Source organism: Actinia tenebrosa, unplaced genomic scaffold, assembly GCF_029948245.1.
Source record: "Actinia tenebrosa isolate PJP-AT-01 unplaced genomic scaffold, QUT_ActTen_1.0 PGA_scaffold1__47_contigs__length_23844297, whole genome shotgun sequence".
NCBI lineage: Eukaryota > Metazoa > Cnidaria > Anthozoa > Actiniaria > Actiniidae > Actinia > Actinia tenebrosa.
Window position 1 is genome coordinate 3,901,054 of NW_028292578.1, and position 22,026 is coordinate 3,923,079.

At 37.5% G+C, this 22,026-nt stretch overlaps 3 protein-coding genes across 3 annotated transcripts; 1 reads left to right on the top strand and 2 right to left on the bottom strand.

Moving 5' to 3' along the window:
- Positions 1–1,742: 1,742 nt before the first annotated feature.
- LOC116294248 (organic cation transporter protein-like) lies at positions 1,743–10,518 on the bottom strand. The gene is made up of 9 exons (XM_031701808.2): positions 9,880–10,518; positions 9,025–9,171; positions 7,762–8,042; positions 7,295–7,534; positions 7,057–7,191; positions 6,138–6,223; positions 5,434–5,542; positions 3,614–3,686; positions 1,743–2,967 (listed from the first exon to the last, which is right to left on the bottom strand). Exons 1-9 carry the CDS (start codon positions 10,189–10,191, stop codon positions 2,719–2,721), a joined length of 1,632 nt encoding a protein of 543 aa, XP_031557668.1. The 5' UTR covers positions 10,192–10,518; the 3' UTR covers positions 1,743–2,718.
- Positions 10,519–10,952: 434 nt separating this feature from the next.
- On the top strand, positions 10,953–15,662 carry LOC116294247 (peroxisomal membrane protein 2). Its single transcript, XM_031701807.2, has 5 exons — positions 10,953–11,113; positions 11,558–11,659; positions 12,884–13,046; positions 13,975–14,094; positions 14,850–15,662. The coding sequence occupies exons 1-5, from the start codon at positions 10,959–10,961 to the stop codon at positions 14,922–14,924; spliced, it is 615 nt and encodes a 204-aa protein (XP_031557667.1). The 5' UTR covers positions 10,953–10,958; the 3' UTR covers positions 14,925–15,662.
- Positions 15,612–19,863, bottom strand: LOC116294246 (cell cycle checkpoint protein RAD1). Its single transcript, XM_031701806.2, has 8 exons — positions 19,603–19,863; positions 18,905–19,060; positions 18,678–18,772; positions 18,322–18,433; positions 18,098–18,220; positions 17,232–17,296; positions 16,532–16,676; positions 15,612–15,766 (listed from the first exon to the last, which is right to left on the bottom strand). The coding sequence occupies exons 1-8, from the start codon at positions 19,711–19,713 to the stop codon at positions 15,710–15,712; spliced, it is 864 nt and encodes a 287-aa protein (XP_031557666.1). The 5' UTR covers positions 19,714–19,863; the 3' UTR covers positions 15,612–15,709.
- Positions 19,864–22,026: the final 2,163 nt, after the last annotated feature.

The window sequence follows — 22,026 nt, forward strand, 5'->3', positions numbered from 1 at the left end:
GTGGGAGTATTTATCTTTTTACTTGGTCGTTCCAGAAAAGGAAAAAAAAAAACTATCTTTAGGCCGAATTGAGACGGTACGATTTTCGCCTACAACTATCGCATGCAACCTGCTCACGTTATACTTACGACATGAGTTATGTCGTGTAATTCTGTCCTTCAACTCACTCAAGTCTGTTGTGTGCGACTACAAAATAGTTGTAGAGTTTTAAAAAGTGACTTAAAATCCTGCGATAGTCGTAGCGAAATTTGCTGAAAATACCCTCCCGTGAGGGAGTCTGTGGGGAAATTTGTGGGGGAGTCCGTGGGGCGATAAAAATTTCGGACAAAACAACAACAACAACAACAACAACAACAACACCGATTTTGCCAACAAAAACAAGCCCACCGAGAGAGATGAAGACAAAAAAGATAAAGTCAATTTTACTAACGAAGAAGTTGATCTTTTAACCGGCCTCTGGAGTAAAGGGAGTGTTTTATTCAACTGTGAACACGCCGATTACAGTTCAAAAAAGATGCAAGACACGTAGGGAGTTGTAGGTAAAATGTGGTAGGCGTGTGGATCTGACCTAAGTCATGTCGTAAGTATGACGTGAGCAGGTTGCATGCGATGGTTGGAGGCGAAAATCGTACCGTCTAATTCGGCCTTTTCACAATTAAATTCTACTTCGAGAGGTAATCGAACAGCGCAACGCGCGCTCGTCCTAAGTGATTAGGCTTAAATACCATCTAGGCCGCGCTCACCAACAAGAGGTCTTGTAGCTCAGTTGGTTAGAGCGTCCGTTTTGCTTGGTTGCAATATCAATAACCTTATTGGTTATTTTATCAACCAATAAGAAATTGGTTGAAATGGCTGTTTCAATTGGTTATAAGTATGTTGGTCGTTTTAACTAAAATAAGTCTGGTAATAACGACCATCTTGATATTGGTCATTTTATCAACCAAATGTGAGGGTCGTTTTAACCAAAATGAATCTGGTAATAACGACCATCTTGATATTGGTCATTTTATCAACCAAATGTGAGGTCGTTTTAACCAAAATGAATCTGGCAATAACGACCATCTTGATATTGGTCATTTTATCAACCAAATGTGAGGTCGTTTTAACCAAAATGAATCTGGTTATAACGACCATCTTGATATTGGTCATTTTATCAACCAAATGTGAGGTCGTTTTAACCAAAATGAATCTGGTAATAACGACCATCTTGATATGGTTCATTTTATCAACCAAATGTGAGGTCGTTTTAACCAAAATGAATCTGATAATAACGACCATCTTGATATTGGTCATTTTATCAACCAAATGTGAGGTCGTTTTAACCAAAATGAATCTGGTAATAACGACCATAACTTGATATTCACCATTTTATCAACCAATATAACAAATTGGTTGTAATAACCACTCACTTTTTTATAATCTTTTTTTTTGGTTGTTTCAACCAGGCAGTTTCACAGTGCAATGGAATTGTACTAAACATTGCATTTGACCGATCATATCACAAACGGAAGTCAAACGACCACGAGTGGGGAAATGAAGGGGGATTTAATTTCTAGTTGAAAACCGCTTTTTGACTCAATTTTGCATTTAATTGTTCTGTTTAAAAAATAAAATAAAATTTGTATACTCAGTTAATTAGTCAGTCAATAAATGATATAAATGATCGAAATAAAGAAATCAATAATTTTATGGTTTTGTATATGAATGTTTTTACAAATGATATAAATGATACAAAAGCAGGTTGTATGAAATTCAATAAATAGAAATATTGAAGAAATAGAAAACGGGTGCGCGGGCTGTGTGCAGTTACAAAGCACGCGGGGGTTTGGCATTTATTAAAGCTATTTTATAATAATCATTCTTACAATTCGTAAGAAAGCACCAACTAAATTGGCGCACGGGTTTCCTTATATGTCACTTGAAACAAATTTAAAAGGTGGTTTTAGCGCATTTTCATATCAGGAGGCCGGAGGGGGTGGGTTTATTGATTTTGGACGGGTAGGGATGGGATGTTGTTTACAAAATATAAGATAGGTGTATATATATTGTCCATAGCATGCCCAACCTATTACCATTCAGCAAATATCCTCCTGACACAAGATATCGTGGTACCCTTTCTATATTCATGTATTCTTCCAGTCTGTAATGGCCAGAAATTGTCTTTAAGCCACCCCACTAGCTAAATAGCGTTCTCAACGGTACGCGCAGAATCGAATTTACAGTCGCGACGAAATAGAGATTAGTGGACGTCAATCAAACTACGTTACAACAAAAAGCAAATGGCACAGGTACATGCCTATGAAATGTTATTTAAAGATTGGACGACGATATCGTTAAAAGGTAAAGCACCTATATTTAACATCGGTACTTCCTTCAGTTGAAATTCAACTGCTATCAATGGAAGCCGACGGTGCGCACTTTACCCCCTCTCTCCATCAGTGCTCTGTTTTAAGAGTATTTAAAGCTGAAGCTACACTGATTAGAGAGAAGTCGAAACAGACGTGGAGAATCCTGAGGATCGAACCGTGGACCTCAAGCTCTGAAGGTCGCGCACTAACCAACTGAGCTACGCCTGCTCCTAAAGCATAGTGCTATTGAGAATGGCCTATTCACGTATATATATATGTTCGTAGAAAGAAAGCGACACACGAACTTGAGGTTGATATGAAAAAATGATATAAAGAGGCTTCTACGCTTTTTCGGTATTTATCCTTCATCCTATGCATCATGCAGCATCGATAATTCAGCTTCCCCATCCTGGTCATTATTTGAGTGCTTCATACGCTGTTGAAGGCTTTGGCAGCAATATATCTTATAATCCTCTGGCCATGTTTCTACTTGCTCTAGTGTTTGCGGCATAGGACTGAAGAGTGTTTCTGGTAACCACAATGCAACCAATCCTGCAGCTATACCCAAGACCCCAAAGATGACCAGTGGCAAAGTTCGATCGATTTGCGGTAGATCGGCCTGGAATCGACAACAAAACATTTGCATTAACGGTTGCTCGTGTTTTCATGACAACAATATCTAGTCGTCTATGTAATTGGCTTACGTCAATCAAAAAATGTCAATCAAGGAATTACTAACTTTGTCAGTCGTAAGTTTGACAAATGAAAGACAAAACGCTGGAAACCCTGCCCCGTTTTCATAGTTTTCCTTTATTTTACTTTACCTTTTAAAAACCTTCTCACCAAGCGCAAATACTCTTTTGTTTTTCTACTACTTGGAATTTTTTGCGATTCTTTTTCAGTAATTTAAAAGAATTTCTTACTGGCAACTGACGTTTCACGTTTGCCGTGAACGTAAATCTAAAACTCTCTATTGAAAGGAAGCACGAGTGGCGTTGCTCGTCTATCAACACGGGGACTAGCTTGCGTTCAGCCGGTTTTTTAAACCGGCTGAACGCAGTCTAATCGCCTTGTTGAGAGACCCGTGTTTGATCGATTCCTGGACTCAATGTCGTAAGTGAGTAGTGCTGCTTCTTGTCCCTTTCCTCGGCCTTTGCTTCGAGGGTTTTTCTCCAGGGTGGGTGGGTGGGTGGTTTTATCATCAAATTGCAGCCCTTTTTCTGGTTCGGTTCGGCAATTCTTGAAGTTTGATAATAAATACTTACAAGTAAGACAAAATATGGAGCCAAGATTCCTCCAGCTCGAGCCATCATTGATGCAACACCAAGACCAACATTTCTGTTGATTAAGGGCAAACCGTCAATACACTAAGCCGCATCTTGCATAATGCAAAAAAAAAAAAAAAAAAAAAATCAACCAATGGCATCCACTGTTATTAATTCAGTCGTTATTAAACGATTATTGGATGAGGTTTTGATGATATTCTTAATTATCAATGTCGAGGCAAGTGTTATTGGTCGAAGGGCCGTAGGCTGAGGCCATTGATAGTTGTCGCGCATGACATTGATCATTCTGGATATCATCAAAGCTGAATTCAATATTTGTTTTTATTAAACACTGTTCAAATAGATTAACTGTTCATAATAATACGAAGATAGGAACTTTATAATAAACTTTATTTTAAAACAGTTGAAAAAACCATAAGTAAAAATCCTAAACTACAGATAACCGCCATCCGCTGTCCTATGCAGGCTCGTTTTTGCAGATAACTGCCTACAGATAACTATCGACCGCTGAAAAATCGGTGGCGCACGCTGATAGGTAGAATTATCGGTAGCTAACTCACAAATCGAATACTGAAACGGCGGTCTAGCTCTGCCCTGATTTAAGGTGGAACCAAACTAATTCAGGGCGAATTTTGGACAATTTTGTTCTCGCTCCCTTCGCAAAACTATTGCGTCAATTTATCTGTATTTTTCATATAATGTGCTTGGATTATCCTGGATTCTAACAGTATATTTTATTTTGATTTTTTTCCCAGGTACGATTTTTCTGAAATTTTCAGAATCTTATCACCTAGTACCATTGCAGCCTGTGTATAAATTTGGATGGAAAGTCTTGGGCAGAAAAAAAGTTATGACGCCGCTTGAAAATTCGATCCAAAATTTCAAGCATATGAAACATCGCGCTTTAGAAACATTACCATTGAATGGATTGCCTTGGAGTTTTCACATACCTATTTCCAAGTATTGCGGATGAGCCTTACGAAAAATCAGCATCAATTCTTAAAAACTCATTGAATGTTTTTTTACTAATTGTCGTTGTAAACCTCAAAAATGAGAGTTTTGCTAAAAATCACATTTTCGCCTTTTTCTTCAAAACGGCTCCAAGTTTTTTCTTTAAACCACCTACATCAATAGACCAGAGCTTTATCTAGATGGTAGTGAAATTTCTACAGCTCGTCCTATCCAAATTTTGGAGAAAAAATTTTTTAAAGTGAGGTGTACCTAAAGAGCTCACCCCGCTAGAAATAATTAATTCAATATCGGTCGACAACAACGCTCTCGGACATTCCACAATGCTAACTTCGGGACAGGTTCGGCAGAATATATGTATAAACACAATGATATTGAAGACGTCGTTAAGCAAATATTCTTCCGATCTTAACCGTACGGAACGACCGAGAGCGTTGTTGTCGACCGACAAGGTGACGGCTAACTCACCGATAGAACCGCCTGAAACGACCTCTAGGCTGATCGAAATCAGGACATGGCTAGCTCAAAGATCAAATACTGAAACAACCTCTGCGCTGATCTAAGTCAGGCAATGGCTTACTCAGAGATCAAACCCTGAAACAACCTCTGGGCTGATCTAAGTCAGGGCATAGCTGACTCACAGATCGAACCCTGAAACAACCTCTGGGCTGATCTAAGTCAGAACATGGCTAACTCAAAGATCAAACACTGAAACAAGCACTATGGTGATATAATAAGTCAGTCCATGGCTGTTTGGTGAAGAGGAGTGCAGAGACTGGAGTATCATTATGAGGTACTCCTATGTTACAAATTAAATTAAGACATGTTACCTTATAACTGTAGGATAAAGCTCTACAGTGAAAACATACACTGCCATGAAGTTGTTACCCACACATAATCTACCAATCATTGCTAAGGTAGTGATGACTGGACGATAAGCTGGTGGAAAAAAAAGTGTGGGCTTAGCAAAAATATTTTGGTCAAGCCAGTAATTTCTCATAACATTGCCGTGATGCCATGAACAAAGAATACTTATAAGTTATATGTATTGCGATGTTGAGCCACCAATGAAGAAATAGAAAACGCGCGCGCGTGCTGTGTGCTGTCATAAAGCACGCGGGGGTTGGCAGAACACGAGGGAAGTGTTAGGTGAAGCACGACGCGTAGCGGAGTGCTTCTGGACACTTTTCGAGTGTTCTGCCAATCCCCAATTAAGTGCTTTATGACTGCACACAGCACAGCAAGTAAGTTTTTTATTTCTTTTATAAAATACAAATTACAATAATAGCTAGGAATGACGCAACGGAAAGTGCGCGCGCGTGCAATATGCTCTGATAAAGCACGCGCTCCAAACCAATCAGAACGCGACATTCATAACAGTTATTTTATAAGATTCCTTATTGGTAACTTAAAATTGCAATAAGTTTTGTATCGCGATTCTCCTATCCCGAGGAAATTCAGGTTTATATTGCGGCTCTCTCCTGATCAACATAAACGCAATACGGGCTGATTCGCATCTTCAGTAGTGACTAACCTTCAGTAGTGGGGAAAGCAAGGACTAGCATGCATGCCACTCCGCCAATGATTTCAAACGAACAATAAGGAAGACGACGACCAAATCTGAAGAAAATAGATATTTTGAAATAAATCGGGATATCGTAAACAATCATCAAGGGGACGACCCACAATCATTGCCAAAATACTTGGCACGATGGCACATTTTGGCTAACACTGAAAATGGCTTTCCTCTGTCGCGCTCTCCCCCTCCCCCCTATACAATGTTTCTGTTGCTTGAAACCGGAAAGTTGTTACCCCTGATCAGACTCGCTAACCCTCTGCCAACTTGCAGGAATCCCAACATCGTACGGGGGGAGGGGGGTTTAGTCCTTGGTAGTGTTTTGCGAAGTACCCTCTAAAATAATAAAATTTGTCAAGCGTGTCAACTAATAATGGCAATGATTGTAGTTAATACACATTAATGTTGGGCTCGCGGGCGCACGAAATCACCGGTTTTAAATGGTAGCAAGTTTTCCATCAATTACCATTGTTTTGTAACCATGGCGGCATAATATTATGGCGTATAAATTGACCTTTTTCAACTTCGGCTTAAAATGTTTTCCCATTTTAGACAGATTTTTTTTTTGAAATGTAACCACATTCATATGTCTTCTCATGTGCAACCATTAAACAAAGACTGAAACGAACTCTAGGGGATCATACGTGGTCTGAAATTGGAAAACATCCATTCTAAATATGGGTATGTTGAAGGTTGAATTGTGCTTTAGGCGAAAAATTAGCAAATCACTTTTCAACACCTCTGTTGCGGCTTCATTAATTTGACATGAAAAAACGGATCTATGGTCTTCGCATTTGTCCGGTAAATAACGCATGCATTTGGGGAATACCAGAGTGAAATATTCATAATACTTTAAATTGACTGAATAATGACTGACCGTCCAAGTAAGTACCAGCACATTAATGCTCCAGGAAGCTCAATGATGCACAGGATGAAGAAGTTCAGGTACAAATCACCGCCAAGGTTTTTAACGTTCAGGTTAATACCGAAGAATACAACAGCATTGACAAACCTAAAAAATTATAAAATACAATCAAAATAAAGAAAAGTAGCAAGCAAGCAAGCAAGCACACAGAGAGCCAATCTGACATTGTTTTCTTATCCAACAAACCTACCAATTAAAAGTACAAATGATGGTTCTTCTACGCAGTTTAGTAGTCTTCACCAAGTCAAGAAGTCCAGGCTTCTTCTGGATTTCCTTCTGGAGCTCGGATCTCTTTGCCTCTCGTATCACGTAGCCCAAGTGATCGTAATCCAAGGGAACGCCGTTCTTCACCGCAAAATGTTGTAGAATGTCATGGGCTTCTTTGAAGCGGTTATTGGCAATCAACCAGCGTGGAGACTCTGGGATAAACCTTGGATCATATACCATAATAAATGATTCATATTGATATGACAGAAATTTGAAGAGAAAGGTATGTTTGAGTTTTATATTGGCGGTGGGGGGATAAACTACTTGTTGCCAGAGGAAAATCTTCTTGCTTCCGAAATAATCAAGATTCAAACATTTCTTCATCATCAATACTTTGTAGGTTTAATTTTTTAAATATATTGATATATATCATATAACTGGTATCCCTACCTCCAGAAAAAGACCAGCGGAGCGGCGGGTAGTGTTACAGCAAGCATCAAGTATCTCCAATCACGGATGAGATAAGCTAACAAAGAAAGAGTCGTGAAACCTAGACTAACAAATATGTTACACAGGAAGCCCGCCGCTGTCCTGTGTTTGGTGGTGACCAGTTCCATGCAGTAGACGTATCGAGCCAGTAGACATCCTGCGTTGGCCATGCCGGCGAAGAAACGAAGGAGAGTGAATAGGGACAAGCAGTCAGCAAAGCCTGACGAAATTCCACAAACAAACTGATAAAAAAATTAAGACAAACAAGAGAAATAAGCAACAATAAGGGCAACAAACGAAACCCAAAACTTTAGACATTCAAACCAGGTACGTCACTCGATGAGACAGATGCGCTTGCGTGGATGAATGGATGGATGGATGGGTGGGTGGATGGATGGATGGATGGAGGGAGGGAGGGAGGGAGGGAGGGAGGGAGGGAGGGAGGGAGGGAGGAAGGGAGGGAGGGAAGTCGTTTTTTACCTTTAACTAGACGCTCTGAGAGTGCGTACTCGGGCTACAATAGAAGTAACTGATACAGACTGTTTTTTGGGACTTCTTTAAAAAAATGGAAGCAAAGCCTGCATGTGACTACTATTATTTTTTTAACCAAACGGCGTCACAGGAGGACCATACAAGCTTTGAGAGCTGGCCCGGCAGTGTATGTCTGACAATGGTCAAATATTTGTAAAGTTACAACAGGTTTTCTTTTTGTGATCACGTGGCTGATGACGTCATATGTCACATGATTGGCATTGTGAGTAAGCAATGTCCGGCAATGTATGTCTGACAGTGGTCAAATTTTTCTAGAGTTATAACAGTTTTTTAAAACTAAAAATAAAATTTAGTCACATGATTGGCACCCGTGTGTAAGCAATGTCCGGCAATGTATGTCTGTCCAAGTTTGACTGACGGTGGTCAAATATTTATAGAGTTATTACAGTTTTTATAGTCACGTGATTGATGACGTCATGTGTTAAGTAGCCACAAAAATGCTTCTTCCTGTCACTTGGCATCGAAGTAATTATAAGAAAAGGCTTCTGGGTAATTTGAAACCACGTGACAGCTCTTCAACTACCTGTAGCAACCACGTGATCGCTGGGCTAGCTGTGATTTCCAAAACGTTGCACGACAGATCGGCAAAAAGGTAAACCTACACTCGGGCTTACCCTGCGAGTAGCCCGAGTAAAAAGGTAGATGCTGTTAAAAAAAAAAAATCAAGCTTACCAAGAGCAAGATGCTGACGAACACGGAGATCCGTCGTCCGAATTTATCCGAGATAATACTGAAGGCCACTGATCCAACCAGTAGACCAGCCATGTAGACGGCTTGTGTCATGGCTTTGAGATGCGATCGATCACAAACAAGATTCCACTAAAACAAATAGCAAAGGACCGGTCAAGTATTCTCGTAATCAGGGAGAGATGATACAAGTTTGCTTTACAAAATTAAATGGCCTTTGAGTTAAGTTGACTTTCGAATTAGCTAAACTGATTGGCAATCAAAGGTAATCGATATAACAATAATAGAGCGTTCGGTTTAATTATACGTTCGATTGTAAATTTGTTGTTGATGCATTGGGGATGTCTGCATTGGGCGTTCTATTTAATGGGCGCACCCCCCTAGTCGAGGATTGAGCTCTTTTATTTCTACGTACATGGACACCCTGAAGATATTTATTTCCTAATTACCCCTGAAGAATTTATTTTTACCTTGCTTTGTACACCCCAACAAAAGAAATTCCAATACCCCTGAAGATTTTTACTTTGCTCTGTCCACCCCTCAAGAATTAACAAAAGAAATTCGATTACCCTTGAATATTTTTATTGTAATTTAATCTGATTAGTTACGGTATATGATACGGGATACACAGCTATGCGTATTTTATAGAGCTACAAAAGTAGTCACGGTGATCAAATGTATTAAACATTGAACCCTTTTATGTAACAGTTGAAATTTTCAATATTAAAAAAATTCTATTATAATTGAACATTTTATCAACTCAAAAACAAACAATTTGTGTTCGATTGATTGTCATCGAACGTTCGTAATTTTTGCAAATTTTACCATTAGTAAACTCACCTCGGTGACAGCACTGGTAAACGTATCTCTAAATTGATAACCAGAACAGTTTAAACAACACTGATTCAGCCCACATGTATTATTATCTCTTGATAGGTGCTGCACACATTGGAAGTCTGGTGTAGCACCATAGAACACTTGAATGAGATTCTGGGCTCCTGTTGGAACAGAGAGCATACACATGAAGGCGTACAGAAATGCCGTGTAGCGTCCAAACCCTCCGACTAGTTCCAACAGATCATCGAATTCATAAGTCTTCTGGCTTGCTGACGTATTTTCTGTGCCTTTTGGGGTATCTTTAGAGACCGCCATGTCAGTGAGTGATACGTACGGACTTTGAACCTTGTATGCTCATGAATGAACAGCTATAGTATATCAATACGGCAATCCTCGGCCTTGGGAATCAATTTAGTTGATATTGAATTTAAAATAAAACAAACGGAATAAATATGAACATGAGTATTAGTTCAAAGGTTTGTTGATCACCATTGCAGTGGTCGTAGCGAGCGGCGTGGTGAAAATTACCATTCTTGAATGGATACGGTTACGAACGGCGATCGAGTCAAAGCTGCCACAAAGCATATTTAATGGGGCGGTACAATCGAAGTGTAAATAAAAGTAATTGTGCTCGAATGAATGATAAACAAGCTGCTGCTCCTCGAGCCATGACCGAAGTCAACGATTTACCGTCACATTATTATATAAGACTCATTAAAAAACAAAGACTACAACTATATTTATATTGTACGTACACCACAGGTAGCCAAGGTTCATAGTTGACAATGGAATAACTGAACCGATCAAGAGACAGACAGACAGACAAAAATAATAGTGGTATTATATGGGTATTTTTGAATCCTCATTTTTCTACTTTAAAATCAATAAAATGAAATAAAACTCTCACTGTGTGTTGTTGCTATATTGAACAGCCCCATGGCTTAATTTAGTGTCATCTAAACCTGAATGAAATGAGCTGATTTTTATTATATGGTCTATGCATTTTCTATGGGCTACCTGTGGAGAATCGAACTAGCACAGGAAGCCCACCCGCAACACAACATTACACACAAGAAACAAAAATGGCGGACAGTCGAGAGTCGATTCACACAAGCAGGACCAGCGATAAAGATCATGAGTCTAGCAAGAAGAAATCAAAAGGTTTTTTCTCACAGTTACTAGCACAGTACAATTATTACCTAAGGACTCGTCCAGTGCTGACAAAATCCATTACCAGGTACTCTGGAAGACGGGTTTTATTTTTATTTTTAGCGCTTGTTTCGCAATAAGATTTGTGCTGCATTTGATGTTGCGAAAAGTGAGTCTTTTTTCTAAAAATTCTAGTGTTTTTTTAGGATAGTTCATGAAATATGTAAGGGAGGGTATTACAATTTAATTTTGTTGGGAAAGTAATAACTCCTTAAGGTTATGCATGTTTTGTTCATTGTCCTCAGATGCGTTCTAGATTCTATTTAGTAATTACAACTTTTATGCCCATCGGCTCTTTGCATAATTACTAAAAACCATACGTGTTCAATTTCATAAATAACTTCTCACTCAATGTCTGATCCCTACCCCCCCCCCCCCCCTTCCCCTCAAACTAAAACACAGGATGACCAACAAATTTCAGCGTTTTATTTTTCTTGTGTGTGCAATATCAGAAATTCGTTTTCTTTCTTAGTGCAATTACATCAGGATTGGGTCAACTTCTCTCCCAGAAGTCAAGGATTAGTCAAGGCAAAGGGGTGGATGTGAGAGCTGTTGCAGCTTTTTCTACCTTTGGGTAAGAGATAAAAATCAGTAAAACAGCATAATTAAAGTAATAAAAATAAATATTGGTTTGCACATACTTCCTTGTCAAGCAAAGACTGCCAATGGTCCCTCTTCCCTGTTTTCCAACTACATGATATATACTTACAGTTTTTTCAACAATTTGCATGAATAATAGACTCCTTGAAGCACTTTGGAATGCATCTCCATCTGGGGGACAAAACAATAGGTTCTAATTCTCATGAGATTAGTATTCTTTTGTTTTGTCCCCAAGATTGAGTTGCTTTTGACGTCACATGCAAGAGGTCTATATTGAGCAAATTTGAAATGCCGAGCACAGAGGGGAAAGTTTTAAACTCATTCTCATTCTCTGTGTATCCAAGATAAAAAAACTAAACTCTATTCAGTCGAGTCTCAAGAGAATGACCTTATAAGGGTGTTAGTCTTGTGCATATGTGAATCATAACAGATACTGTGATATAATCTTGAGACACTTAGTTTTGTGAGTAACCATCCAACATTGAACAGATGGACTGATTCCCAGGGGGTGTACTTGGGTGGGTAACATGACGGGGAGGTCCGACGTATTTTTTTGGGTTGACAATTTTCATTCCCGGTATTTTTTTGGGTCAAGAGACCGAGCCACATATTTTTTTAGGTCTCGAAATGAAACCTGTATTTTTTTGGGTCGTCACTTCTCCAAGTTTCGATTTTTGTATCAGAAAATTATTTGTTTGATTTTTTTGAGTGAGTTCCCAAAAGAAACATACTGATAACAATAAAAGAAAACAATACAACGTTATTTATAATATGTAATGTCGTTTACTTTTCCTTGGTTCCATATTAATTTATTACACGTCAATCGTTCACGTCCCTTTATCACTTCATCATATTACTTATGCACATGTTAAGCCCTTATGCTTAAGAGCTCGCTTGATCTCTTTGGCTTGGATTCTGCTCGTCTTGAATGTGACCTCAACGGGGACATCAATTCCTCCTCCCACACGCCAATGGCTTCGTGGATCATTAGAAGGCTCTCCAGTTTTGAAGTATTTAAGTCTTGTATTTTTTTGGGCCAGAAATTTGGATGTCATGTATTTTTTTGGGTGTAAAATTTCAGGTTTGAGTATTTTTTGGGGGTTGCAATATGAAGCTCTGTTGGAGCCCCCCGTCATGTTACCCACCCGAGTACACCCCCTGGGGACTGATTTAACTTTTAATGTTGCACATATTTTAGGTTTGCTGTAACAGGTCCACTGGTACATTACTTTTACCAATTCCTTGAAGAATACTTACCTAAAGGCACAAGTCACGCTCAAGCAAAAAAATTAGCTCTGGATAGACTAGTTTTTTCTCCTATTTTTTATGTGCTGTTTTTTTACATCATCTCATTACTGGAGGTATGACATGTGCCGCTATTTATTCTGGCTCCACCTCATATTTTTATGCCCATTTTCATAATTAAGGACATTTGCGGGCAAATGAAGTTGTAATCAGAACTTTTTTATACTTGGTGTTCAAAAAATGAAATAATATTTGTGGGTCACCAAATTCGTCTTTTGATAAACGCTGAGGAAATAATGTTGATTTATTGAGGAAAAAACACATATACACTATTGAGTAACCTAAGGAATCGAAGAAACGCTTCGAAAAAAAAACATCTAAGAAATGCAGGAAAAAATTCATGGCCATCAAGTATAGCTTTCTTTGACATTTGTGATTCAAAAGCATGTAAGTAAGAGTTACATCTGTAGTGATAACTTTCAATCCGTGCGATGCAGTCAAAGTGCATGCATACAATTTGATTTCGTTAACATGTTTTTTTGTAAATTTGATGTCATTCATTCCCTGCAATCAGAATTTTTTTCCTTCACATAAAATATGTTGTAGATTTCTGTGGTGTATTTCAATTTTAAGACTTTAAGAAAAATGGGAGTCACCGAATTGGTTTCCGAGATATTTTGCCAAAAAGAAGTGAAAAATAGGTTTTCTTAATAATTTGCCCATCAAAACATTCAAATAACACTCGCACACTAAACTCATGCATAGATAGGCTGCATGCGAACAATGCCCTCAAACGTCCTTAAGTGCCCAACTCAGCCCAAGATTTGGATACTTGGCCTCCATCAAGTAAGATATTACTAACTCAGACTGTTGGATATTTGATTGACAGAAAACAACATTCCAGACATTAACCAGGATTATACATGTAGGCCTAGTGGTTTTGGGTGGCATAATTTAATGAAAATGGGATAAATTTAAGTTTGACAAACCACTCCTGGTCAATTAATTAAATCTCTCTCTAATCATTTCTTATTTCATTTGCAGGGAAAGTCATGTAGTGCAGCAGTCAAGAAAGTTCATGATAATTTCTGGATAGCATTTAAAATGAGTTTAAGAGTTTGGGTTATTGCACAGTATGTGAACTTCAATTATGTTCCAGTAGAGGTAGGTAAAGCAAACTTGCCACTAATTGTAGTAAATAAGCAAACAAAAAGGTAATTTCCTGTGGCAATAGACCCCTTGCATATGACGTCAAAACAGCTCAATCTCGGGGACAAAACAAAGGAATTCTAATCTCCTGAGAATTGGAACCTATTTTTTTGTCCCCCAGATTGAGCTGCATTCCAAAGTGCTACAAGCTAAGGGGTTTATAAAAACCAAGGGACCTTCCTACAATGCAACATAGTTATCTATTCTTCTTCTCTGATGATTCTTTTACAAGATCTCACAGGTGCAAAAATTAGGAAGGAAGAAAGAAAATTAGGGTAGTTTGCTATTAACCTTGGTAAATAAAAGGGAATTACGCATGGAGTTCCTATAAGTTGTGCACTGGACTCTCACTTCTGGGGTCCCCATTCCTAACCACCATTTAATCATAGCCAAAATCATAGCTCATCAACAAAAGGTATAAGGTAAAACACAACACCTTGATTTCCCAGGGTACAGCATAGTCTTTCAGTGAAGTTTGTCCCAGCCAATTAAAAATTATTTACAAATATAGACCCCCTGTAATTGTGAAGTCTGTGTGCTTATAGTCTCCCTCACATCCGTTTTTAGTGTCGGTCGTCACCCGACGCCATTTGTGGGGAGGGTGCGTTGCGTGACGACCGACACTAAAAACTGTTGCGAGGGAAACTAGTGTGCTTATAACATGAAATAATATAATTGTAATCTTTTTTTTTTAATGGTTTATTTTTCAGTATCGGGTTTTGTTTGCCAATGCCATTGCTCTTGGTTGGAATGCTTTTATGGCTTCAAAAAATGCTGAAAAGTAGATCGATCAATGACACTGTAATCTCTAAGAATTATGGTCTTTAGTATGAATTCAAAGATTAGGACAGACACCTGGGATTTTGGACCATGATCTTCCTGGATTTTGATTGGTTATTGTAACACTGAGGGTTAACATCTTTTTGTTAGTTACATATCATTTCAATATCGTTATTATGATAGTGTGGCAATGATGTTTTTATTTTTCGCTGGTGAATTTTCACCACATTCAAGACACCTCAGTCTTGCAGTAACATTATTTCTATGTACATGTAGGTCACTATTCCATATCAACTGGATCCGATGCATCATGAAGCAGTACTCCAAGTCGAGGTTGGACAAGATAAAATAGAGTAAATTTATGAACACATCATGTCGAACCTCAACTTGGAACCATTGTTTCATGGTACTCAAGAAGATTTGAGGAAAAGTCTTCTCCAGACCTATAAAAAGTCCACAAATAAAGACACTCCCTTCTTTCTCTCTCCTAGGAATTGATAAATAGAATTAGAAATACTCCAACACATTTCATACATTAATTGTGTAGTTCCAGAAATAACTGCCCTCCCTGCAGAGGAATTTTGGAATTTCCAAAAGAAGATCTAGAGGTTTGTATGGAAGAAATTAGAATTTCGGGGGTTAAGGGACCTGATGGATAATTTCTGGAACTAAGCATTTTAATATTAAATGTATTCTGAGTAAAAAAATTTTTAATGTCAATAAAAATATACAACATTTCTAAATTTAGTAGCCATTATGATATTATTATGAGTAACAGTGCAGTGTTTCTTCAAACTGTCTCGCTATCATTTTCATCAAAATCATCAACTTCCTCGTCAGGCGCACACTAAAATGAAAGAAAGGGGGAAAATAGTTAATATATAATAGCAGGTGCAAGGCTGAGACTCAGCCATTTGTCGGTGGTAAGGTAGGATCTTTGCTTTAGAAACTGCCAGCCAGGTGACGGTTATAGAGTAACAGTGGGATATCTACCTACAATGACAAACAGTCATTCTACAAGGCATCTGGTAAACAGTTTTTGTGTTTTACCTTTCTCCACATGTAATAATGAAAATGCAATGTTAATTATTTCTTGCTATTAAAAATGCTGCATTTGGAAAATGATTAGCTTATTGTGTATTCAACCGGAAACTAAAAAAAAAAAACTAAATCTTTCTTCTCATATTCATTAATAATTCATGAGGAAACCAGCCAATCAATGGGCTATTTTTGGGTCACATGATGTTACTAGAAACCTGGTAAAGTCATGTGAAGGGACTGAATTCATTCTGTAGTAACTGGAACAAAATTAGTTCAGTCCTAGGACTGAATTAATTTTGTTCCAGTTTCTCCAAGTCGAATAATAATGAGCATGAGAAGTCATTTCAAAGCCTCCAATATCGGACTGGACAGGATTTCAAGTCCACGCAATTAGTTCCAGTCCTCTGACTCAGACTGCAACTAATTACTTGGACTTGAAATCCTGTCTAGTCCTCACTGTCGGCTGTGAAATATTACATACCAATTTTGGAGTACCCTGATATGCCTTAAGGAAGGTATGTTTAGTGATTGAATTTTTGAGTAAATTCATAGATACGATTGCATCTCTTACCAAATATTCTACAAAGCAAACTCGACTGTCTTCATTAATTATCATGTACTGTAAAGACAAAAACCCTCTGTCATCCATTCTTATTGAAATCTTCGAAGATAAGTGCAAGGCTTTTGTGGAAGGCTTCACAAGATTGATTTTGTACCTTTGTGAAAAACAAAAACAGCATCAACGAAATTAAATTTTAAAAAAAGAAAAGAAAAGAAAAGAAATTAAATTGATATAAATAAATTGAAAAAACATTTTTCTTTTTTTGGCTAGGGCAATATTAGTTTGGATGAGAAAGAAATTTGTAATGAATTTGTAGCATTGACCTTCAACGTACTAGCTGTGTGCAGCTATATCATATTGTAGTTGTTTCAATGTCATTTCCTACACATTCAAAAAATACTCCATGAGAGAGTCGTAGCAGAAAAAAGACTATATTTTAACTTTAATGTGGGCACCAAAAAATGCATTGGGTTCAAAGTTTCAAGTTCTAAAAACTGGGAATGTTAAAATTTGAGCATTTCATTATTAAATATCATGGTAAAAGATGGAGCTAATACAGGGACAACTGGAAAATTGAAAATTGAAGAAAAGGTCCTGTCTTGTTGACCACTGACCATTCCTTGGGGAGGGGTGATGTCAAATGGAGATTGTGAGAGAGAAGTATACAGTAAATACCAAAGTCAATATTAAACAGGTGATATTGCTTTACCTATTTGTCTGAGTTTGTTCACATTCAAAGGATTCAACCATGTCCGAATCCTTTGGGAAATCTGACTGTGGCATGAAAAAAATAAGTTGGAATTTATTATGTGTTATTAAAAATCAAAGATAAACAAAATATTAACATACTAAATAAATAGTAATGATAAAAGGGTAAGTTATACACCATGAAAAGATGAAAAAACTGACATTTCGGACGCTAGTTCTTCGCGGAGTAAAAGAGAAAGAGGTGGTAGAAAGGAATGTTTGTATAATGAGAATAAGACAAAAGCAACCAATAAGATCAAGGTGGGCAAGGAAATGAAAAAAAAAAAAAACAATCAAAAGACAAAAGAACTTGTTAGTTAAAAGCAAAGCGTTCATTACCGTCGTTTGCATTGCTACGCGGCCACCCCAGACAAAAATCGCAACGTGCACTTTGCAATAGACTTGCGTCAATCAAATACTTTGACGTCATTTACACGCATTTAGATCGGCCCAGTGAGTGTGGCTCATAATACTTGTAAACAATCGACAAGTTTTGGCACCTTTTGAATCACACGTGTGTAAATGCAGACATCAACGTATTTGATTGATGGCAGTCTATTACAAAGTGCACGTTGCAATTTTTGTCTGGGGTAGCCACCTAGCAATGCAAACGACAGCAATCCCATTGGGACTAAGAGTTAGTCAAATTTTCATCTTCTCACAGTGTATAATTTACCCTTTTATCATTACTGTTTCATTAGAAACATCGACGCAACTCACAGAAACCAACTCAAACTAGTTTTTAGCTACTTATCTCTTCTAGTAAATATATCAATTGAATAATGCATAAATGAACAAACAGAAATAAATATGACCAAGATTCCTTACATGTGTACTGCCTGCATGACCAAAAGTTGAGAGTCGGAAATATGGATTATCAGGAGACATCAATATCTGCAGAACATCACTTGTCATGTCCAGTTCATTAAATGCCTCTCGTAGGCACTCGGACTGGATTATAATAACATTTAAACAAAGTCAAAGTTTGAAATTATCACAGTATTTATTTATAGAAGCCCAAGGACCCCCTTAACAAAAAACTATGAACACACCTTCATAATGATCTTGTTTAGCACATTTGCACTGCTAAAATCAAAGTCTAGAATTTCATCTGGTTCTTCTGTTTGAATGCTGCAGTCAGTCAGAACACCACCCTCTTCAAGCCTAGAAGAGTTTGAAAAAATAATATTGTTTGTTAGATATTTACTTCTCTTTAATGATAATGGTATCTGCCACATCAGAGGTTAGACAGCTACATTTTTGACATTTTTGCGAAAATGCAAACTTGCTGAAAGGCTGGTTTCATCTGCTATTACTAGTTGGAGATTACATAGTCATTTCCTAATTGAGCACAAAATCATTGGGAACATCAACAAAGAACCCTTTGACCGCACTGATCTCTACTTACATGAGCACCAATGGGAAGCCATAGCCCTTGTAGCATAATTTCAATGCTGCGCACATTCCAGAATCTTTAGACATCCCAAAAATATTCAAACATTCCTGGAAAAGAAAAGAAATCAGAATGTAAAATGCTACCAATTCCATCTGTGAGTTACTGTGGACTTTGATCACCCTAGAGAATGTCAAGGGTATCTATAATTTTAGACAAAATATTAACATTGGGTTCCTTACCATTAGAACATTGAGATTCACTCTAAATGTAGCACTCTCTTCCTTGAAGGTGTATTCCTGGAATACACTGGATTGGATAAATGCATTGGCCTGTACACACTTGGCATCCTCCACTGTCATCTTTATACCATTAGAACTAACAAAACATGTTGCACTCTATACTTAAGAAGAAAATGAAAGATACTTTAAAAAAACTTTATATCATAGGTTGTTCGCATAGCCTTTGGACATGGGGGGAGGGGTTGTTAAATGTAACATTTTTCGTTACTTGTTGAATTGTTGGATGGTGCAACTGCATTCCATATGGGCAGGTATTGGGTTTAATTTTTCCATTTTAGACTTATAGGAGAGCCCTTCTTTAAATAAGAGGAACCTTTTGTAAATCTCTTTGGGATGCTTGCTATTCTCAATAAAGATTATTACTATTCCCTAAAGTATAGTTTTTTTTGTTAAACTGTTGTGCATGAAAAGTTACATGGATACAACTAAACTGAAACAGTGGCTAAAATGAATCTATACCTTTAGCTGGAGCGCGAGCAAAAAAAGCTCATATAAGGACTTCAACATAATTTATACATCTATGAATAAATATGGTTATAAATTTATAAATGTGGATTTTTTTATAAATTTAATATATCCTTGCAAAAGTTAACGAAAAAACTTTTAAAGCCCATCCAACTCCTGTACTTTCTTTTTACCTCTTTGAAGTGTATAGCCTTAAGAATATTTGACATATTGCGAGCATTGTCCAACCTGGCCACCAAAATGTACGAACTGTCCTCTCCACTTTGCTGCGATAAAAGAGACATTTTTGCACGCAAAAGTAGACGTCCTTTTCAAATATTATTAATCTAAGTGTCCATAGTAAAGGAAAAATGAAGAAAAAATTAATTTAGAGCGACAAAACTAAAAAATATGAACTGATAGTGAGGGAAGAAAAGAAAAGCGCGCGAAAATCAACAGGCATTCCCTACTATGGTTGTAGCGCGTGGGACTGGGCCAAGGCGAGAAAATATATAGGGGAGGGGGAGGGGGAGAGGGAGGAGGAGAGCGCTTGACCCCTTTTGTTCCCTCTTTCCATCGTAACATATTTTTTTTCTATCAAAAAGTATTGAGAGAAATTATTATATTAATAAAATAATAATAATAATAGTGATGATGATGATGATGATGATATTAAAAAACTTATATAGTGCCCATATCCACAAAAACTTATTCTTTCTTTAAAATAGTGGAAATAACGGTTTAAAGTCTTGCTTTGTTGGTCATGAGCTTACACTTTCAATAATTTGGCAAAGTTTCAAAATGTCCTTTCCGCTCAATTTCCCGCCTTTTTTTAATTACGACGCGCGCGCTACATGTAGGGTGACAGGCAGCCCAACACATGGTTAATATTCTCTTGTTAGTGACTGATCACGTTCAAAGACTTTTCGAAGCGTTGTGCTGTAGGTAAACAGGAATGGGTATACACTATGGCGTATTATAAGTGGAAAAAATATTTATAAGGTCTACATTTATTCGAGAATCTTCAAGGTGATCTGAGGAAAGTGAAGGTTAAAATAAAAACAACAACAACAAAACAAAACAAACAAAAATCAAACAAACAAACAAAAACAAAAACAAAAACAAAACAAAAACAAAAACAAAAACAACAAAAAATATAAAAAAAAAAAAAAAAAAGAAAGAATTTCAAAAACCGAGTTGTGGGTAACTATACATTCAGGTCACCCATCCATGTACTAATCTAACTGAAACGTGCTTGACTCAGTGTTTTGGAAGCCTACGTTTTTTCCATTGGGCCACGATTTCATTTAATTAACACAACAATAGCCATGAACAAGACAGATAGACTAAATTATTTTCCACTTCAAATCAATACCAGTGCGTGGCAGAGTGCAAGGGATTAGCTGTAGATATAGTCTGGGGGTCGACTAGTTTCTCCGGCCTGATGCTTCGGCAAGAACACTATCTTGCGTAATCCGTACACCCAAGGGTAGAGGGCCTTAATTGCCGTCATGTCCGAAGTCCATACTACGACCCACCGAATGTCTCGGGGTATGGCATGAAGGCACTAATTTTTATTCTTCTGTATTTTTCATAACTAAATTACGGGTTCGATTGCCACCATATTCAAAGAACTTTTTTCTACTTCTTCTTCGTTTCATCTAGCCTTAGATATTATATATATATATATATATTCAGTATATATTATTTTTTATAAGCGACTTTTATTAATTCAGCAAAATGAGGATTCTTATTATTTTATTTTATTTTATTTTTTCTTAAGGATGTCTACTGCTTCAGTCTCCATTTGTTCCCCATGGATTTGCCCTTGACCCAAACATCGTTATGTAAAATATTAGAAGTATGAGCTTGAAATTATATATTTTAAACAATGAGAACTCCGCTGTTGGACAGTGCCTAAATCTATATTATTTACACGTGTCTGACATAATCCAGGATTGACAATATGTAATTTTTAAATCTTTATAAGATAATTTACACGACAATAAAATTTGAATAAAACGTCAATTTCATTTTGGAATTATTCAAAAGCAATGATTATAGTATCAACCAGCATCATCTAGTCTGAGCTTTTATACTGGCTCCAGCACCCATTTCATAAATGATGACAGACAGTCACAGAAGCCACCCCAATGCTCATGTCTTAAAATAAAAGGATGGGTGAGCAGCTCGTCAGCAGATAATCGATCTGCAGGATTATATTTCAGTGCTCCGTTGTACAAGAAGTTCATCAAGTCTTCTGAAGCCCTGGATGCAGCCTCATTATCCATTATGGTGTAGCCAGACTTAGCCATGCTCACAAAGCATTGCATGCAGTCAGCAATCCGTAATGGTGGATATCCCTGGAACAACTCCATGGCAACTATACCGAGGCCCCAAATGTCGATCTATGGCAAGAAAATGACAGGTGAAAGGTGAATTGAGGAGTATTTTAGAAACTAAGAATTCCATGGTCAGTAACAACTACGATACTGTTCACATCAAACATTATTGAGTACTGTTCACATCGAAACACTGAGTGCGTCGCTGATGAATGCATATCCACATTACTTGCACGTGGATACATCACTTTTTCCGAATTCCTATTAAACGGCCCG